A 6000-nucleotide genomic window follows, 5' to 3' on the forward strand; every position below is an offset into this window, starting at 1 on the left:
TTTTATTTTCTTGCCAGCAGTGAAAGACATCAAAGTGTGCATAAGTCTGTGTTTTCTTTCATCGGCTTATCCCAGATCGGGCCTTCGACATCTGTGTGTCAAAGTGAATGTTTTAATTTGCAGCTATTCAGCCTGCACATTCAGCTGTATATGATTCAGCCAGATGAGATTAGGATTCTCACCAGACCCTATAGAAGAAATGTTAAGCCCAGTGAGGGAGCTTCCGCGAGCTGTGCTGTGTATAAACCGCTGTCAGATCCTAAACATCTGGCGTTACATTTTCAGGAATAAAACAAGGTTAGAGATGCACATATTAGGAAGCAAAAAGCAGGAATATTCTTGTGTGAACAGGTCGAAAAAAATACATGTTGTCATTTTCTTCCACCTACAGCTTTGTCTGATTTGAAAGGAGAAGTCAGAGTGCTGCCTCCTTTTCTTCCTGATGTTTCTGGAAAAGACACATCTTAGCTATTCCCATTTAAATAACCTCTGAATCAAGTCCATGAGACAGGTCATTAGAGCTGATATGATGGTGATCCAGGCTGTGTGCTAACTTGTATCCACTGATGAGTTTTAAAAATAGCAAATGCATTTTCCAAATCCAGCAGATGTTTTATTCTGTGTGGGCATATTAAATTCAAATCGTGCAAACTGTGTGGTGTGTGAGTAGCTGTCATATCCTGATTTCTGGATAAATAATGTAGAAGTGGTCTTGTTGGTGTAGAAGAAAGTTTCATTATTAAACAGGCCAGACATCCATACTTGTGTAAGATTTTAAAAAGTCATATTCCTGTGTGTGCTTATGCAGCATCAATATCCACAGTGGGGAAGTGAATATATTATTCACTCAAGTATTAAATACACAACCAGTTATGTAACAGTGGTGTATACTTTAGTGACAGACACACAGCAGACTGATGTTTCCTGTGATTTGCTGTAACCACACTATTCTGTCTTTCCTGCTGTCTCCGAAAGACTAATACAAACACCAGAGGCCATAAAACAGCACTTTGTTACCACTCTCGGAGCAATATCAATGCCTAGTAATGATTTTCATTGTAAATTCACTATCTCCGTCTCACCGTGCCCATGGCCCAATATAGTAGTCCATATTCGCAGGGACCTGTGCCACCTACCTTCAGCCTCTGTTCACATGTTAATGAGTCTCTATGTGAACTTAAAGGCCTTGTGTAATCAGTCTGCATGTGAATTAGCACACTCCAATCAGGACCAACGCTAAAGCATACATCAAGCTAAAAGGTCGCTGTTGCTACGTGAGTCACCGGCTCACTCAATTTCCATGACGACAGGGGAAGATGACATTCACCATCTATCAGCATACAGTATCTGTTGCACACAGGAACTCTGAGGTATTGTCCCTCATATTCATAGGAGCGCCTTACATCGAGCCTTCTGAAGGGGTAATTTGTTGATATGTGGGAGTCATACTGTGCTGCTGTTTGTCAAGTTGAGGACCACTGCTAGGCAACATTTATCTGCAGCACTTTACAAATTTCAATACACTCGACCATAAATATAACATTTAAATATACACAATATTGTTAATGACGCAGAGGCACCAAATCATAGTCATATCTGGAACACAAATGGCCTGAATTGAATGCGATAAACCATTTTACAGCGTCCATTAAATCATGACCTTGTTATTGCAGTTACACGCACCAGATTTACACATTTATAAACATCAAGCCAATTGCAATATGAATGGAACTTACACATAGGGAAAAAGCTATCAGCCATAGCACCTTGACCTATAATAAGAAAGCCTATCAGAATTAAACAATAAAAGGCATTGGACATTTACGATGCATTTAAAGGACAGGCGCACATTTTTTTTCAGTCTTTCTTCAAACAATACAAAAGTTCATATTGACATTGAAAGATTAGCTTAACTGATCAATGAGTTCATACTGCAACTGGATTTTGTCCACTTTGTGAGCACTATGGACAATTACAGCAACAACTGATCCTTTCAGTGTATACAGTATATATGGGTGTGGCATTTTTTCAGGGTACTTAAAATGTGGGTCTATTATTTAGAGAAAAACTTCTGACTTGGCACTGTAGTCCACCATTCAAGCTGCTCAGTGTCTAAGCATGCTCCTCAGGTATTTGTCCAGGGATTTTAACTCCTCTGTCTGTGTTTCTGGGACTGGCATTGGCACAGTTGGAGTGAGTCTCAGCTGCGCTATTGGTTCTCTGAATGAACTGGAGAAAGTTTTCCTGAAGTGAGCCCTCTTGGCTGGATGCCCCAAACTCCACAGGCTGGGTTAAGCAGCAACGCCGAAACTTCACCAGCTCCTCTCTAATCTGTCTGTTCAACAGGCCGTAGAAGAAGGGATTAACTGCAAAAGAGGAGTAGGCCAGCCAGGTGACTGCCTCCTCTAAGTCCCCAGGGCTCTGCATGGAGCCAGTCAAGGACATCTGCAGGTGGAAGATGAAGTAGGGCAACCAACACACCAAGAACTGGCCCACGATGAATACCAAAGTAAGTGCAGCCTTGCCTCCGCTGAAGGCCCTCTCGGGAGATAGTCTCTGAGGCAGAGTGCGCGTGGTGGTGATCATGGTGGTCTGACTGTTGATGGAGTCTGAGCGATCCTTGGCGGGGCTAGAGTTGGCCCATGTCGGCACCGCAGGGACTTGCTGCAGGGCTGCAGAGCGAGCCACCTTGTACACAGCACAGTAAACAGCAAAAATAACCGCCGCAGGAGCCAGGAAGCAAACCACACTAAAGAGCACAGCAAATACTCTTCTCAGGCGACTGTGACTCGCATGAAGAGAGCAATGAGCTGCTGCAATAGAGCTCTGATGTCCATAAGCCGGCCACCCAAACAGCGTGACCAAAGCTAAAAGGAGCGACTTAACCCAGATTAGGAGCATGACACCAATAGCAAGGTTGATGGTCATCTTGACTTCATAACGCATCGGGTGCACGATATAGAAATAGCGCTCCACACTGATGGCAGTGATGGTGAGAATGGACAGACAGATGAGGAAAACATTAAGGAAGATGTAAACCTGGCACTCCAAAACAGTAAACACCACGGTGCCAAAGAACGGTGAGCTGGAAATGATACCCAAAGGCATGAGGAGGATGGCACACAGCAGGTCCACTGCACAGAGGTGGCACACAAATGCAAACCTCTTGAGGTGAGGAGCACGAGCGATGGCCACCATCACACCGGTGTTGGCCAGCAAAGCAATGAGGTTAAGGGTCACCATGCAGAACAAGCCAAAAAGGTCTTTGATCTGTGACTGGGAGCTCGTGACGACGCCCACATCAGCAGGAACCGTAGGATTGGTCTCCCACAGGGCTGTGGTAAGATTTGGAGTTGAAGGATTTGGCACAGCGGCTACCATGGGACCGGACTTGTCAGCCATTATTCATTTCCAACGTCCTCCATTTGTACGTCCGATGTTTCCATATGTGGATGTCCTGTGTTGAGACGGAAAATATCTTAGAAATCATCTCCTATAAAATTTATAGGGCAGTTCAGACATTTTAAGTACATTTATGCAGCCACTAAAAAGCAATATTTTTTCAACCTCTATATTGTCACCTCTGCCCATATAAGAATGTAAGAATATTTGAATCTAGATGAGAGCTCTGCTTACTGAACCCACAAGAACCCACGATGACACCAGTGTAACAAGCACTTTGAGTGCTCCAGTCTATGTGGTCCGCTTGGTCTGTGGTATATCCCACGTAATTTTCCTTTAAGGAAAAATGGGTCTGGGTTCTTATGGGTTAACCTTATCTTGTTTAATTGATAAACATGGCATATTTAAATTTCCACTGACTATTGATTTGTAGTTGTTAACATGCAAACTGTTGCTTTTAGTGCATGTTTGAGGTGTAAACAGATGCATTTATGGGTAAATTGGGAACTGTTTACAGCAAAACACAGCAAAGTGTGGTCTTGCTTGTTTACACAAGTAAACAAGTATTGCTTAGAAATTAATATAGTTATTAAAACACTTATTCATCAGTATGAATCCCCACTGAGGGCCAATCTACACTGTTAGTACAGATAAGAGTTGTCCATTCTGAGCCCATTGGTACCAGTAATATTTGTGACTCGTTTTCTGGACTTCATTACAAAAAAGAAAATCAGTGATGAAGTAGCCAAACAAACTGATAGATTAATGCTTCTAGAAACAGTCAAAAGACAATTTGTGACTAAATTAAAGATCATGTGCATGTGAGTTTTTGCCAGACAAATGGACAAAATGCATTGTCAAATTATAAACTCATTGAAATGAGAGAAATGGAAGTCTTTCCCTTCTCTTAACAAATTAAAGAATCCATCTGTTGCATGAAGATTTTTACCACTTTGCTGTAGAAAACAAATGTGCACATTTCTGCTACAATAATGTCTATATAGAAAAGCCTGACACTGATGGATGCATTGCTGCACTTTGAAAAGAAACAAAATCTTATATCTGTGTCAAAACATTGATTCACTGCAAATTGGCAGTAAAATTTCATCTGGATTTTCATGACGACATATAAAATATACAGCATTAAGAAAAGCACATTATGCACTAAACTACTTACCCATGATCCACTGTTTGTGTGGTAGTTCAAACCCAACAGGTTAACCAGGTGTCTGAGCTGACACACCTCCTGCTGAAGTCCCACATGCTGCTTACACAGACCAAAGCAGAGATAGTCCAGCTTTATTTCTGACGTAATACAATCAGTCCTCCAGCTGAAAATGCAAGTTATTTAGAAGAGTTAATTCAGTGTCTGAGGTTTGGTTCTCCTGCAGAAAGGCCTGAGAGGTCCAAAGTTCTCACACATGCATATTCCCAATTAAAAACGCACTGATCAGTGATTCCATGATGGTTTTAGATGGTAAATGATGCCTCTTCTCACCCCTCCTCCAGTAACACCCTCACTCCTGTCCTGTGCTGTGTATGGCAGTGACTGTCACACATTGTATTGTGTGATTGTGTGTGCTGGTGGGTTTTTTTGCTCTTTCAGATGGACACACACTCCACTGTCCCTCTTCAGAGCTCAGCCCTCCCTGGGTCCTAATTACCACCAGTTTAAAGAAGAAACTGACACTTCACCTCCCTCAGCCTAATCTGTGTCTTTGTATAAGCCATTGTAGTGAAAAAATAAAACCCACTACAAAAAAGCATTTACAAAATATATTTAATTTTACTTATGTATTTTTAATACATGCAACAGTGGTTACTGTTTTCTTTTGACACTCTTTTACACATTCCCATGCTTTTCTGAGCTCATGAGTACAAAAAGGAGCCAATGACTAAATCAATAACACACCACATGACTGCTTTCCCTGTTAAATATGTCTCTTGTCATCTAGCCCCAAAATTAAACCAGTATGTTTGAGTACCAGAGCCAGTTGTGTTAGAATTGCATAGGAGCGGACAACATTAATATTACTTTCTCAAAATCAGGTAAGTTTCTGAGCAACCTGACAATTTATTATTATTATTTTTTGGAAGATTCTAGCATGATAAGGTGAGCAGCTCTTCTTATTTTTATTTGACTTTTCTATTAAGTATCAAACTGTCATAAAATCACACATAGAATACATAAATCACGTACTCTGAGAGACGTTTAGACAATCAATTCTTGTACGAGCCACTTATCGTCAGAAGACGTCGAGTAAATGCAGATTCAGAGGATTTGTTTCAGGAGCCACAGACAAATTTGTTTTAGGACTGTAGAACATGTATTTGCATGGCTGAGGTCAACCATTTGATTTCAATGTTCTGCATAGAAATATAACCTTTTTTTTCTACATGTTGTGTATTACTGTCAGGTAAATCAGCTATCAATTTAGCAAATGTCATCCAGCAGGATAAAAAAATTAAATATTTCTTATGTTAAGTACAATAAGGGTGAACAACGGCTGATAGGTATAATACTGAAAAATACCACAAAAAGCAAGTATGCAACACTAAAAAGCCTTCAAAAGCAAAAGGAAAGACATTACAACAAGC

General features: G+C 41.0%; 1 protein-coding gene across 1 annotated transcript; it reads right to left on the bottom strand.

The window, feature by feature from the left end:
* Positions 1-759: 759 nt before the first annotated feature.
* Positions 760-5074, bottom strand: gpr61l (G protein-coupled receptor 61-like). Its single transcript, XM_022192227.2, has 2 exons — positions 4580-5074; positions 760-3457 (listed from the first exon to the last, which is right to left on the bottom strand). Exon 2 carries the CDS (start codon positions 3400-3402, stop codon positions 2113-2115), a length of 1290 nt encoding a protein of 429 aa, XP_022047919.1. The 5' UTR covers positions 3403-3457; positions 4580-5074; the 3' UTR covers positions 760-2112.
* Between the last annotated feature and the right edge of the window lie 926 nt (positions 5075-6000).

Source organism: Acanthochromis polyacanthus, chromosome 5 (genome assembly GCF_021347895.1).
Source record: "Acanthochromis polyacanthus isolate Apoly-LR-REF ecotype Palm Island chromosome 5, KAUST_Apoly_ChrSc, whole genome shotgun sequence".
Taxonomy (NCBI): domain Eukaryota; kingdom Metazoa; phylum Chordata; class Actinopteri; family Pomacentridae; genus Acanthochromis; species Acanthochromis polyacanthus.

Excerpts from the sequence above, each read along its gene's own strand:
- gpr61l (XM_022192227.2), bottom strand. The coding sequence starts at position 3,402 with ATGGCTGACAAGTCCGGTCCCATGGTAGCCGCTGTGCCAAATCCTTCA.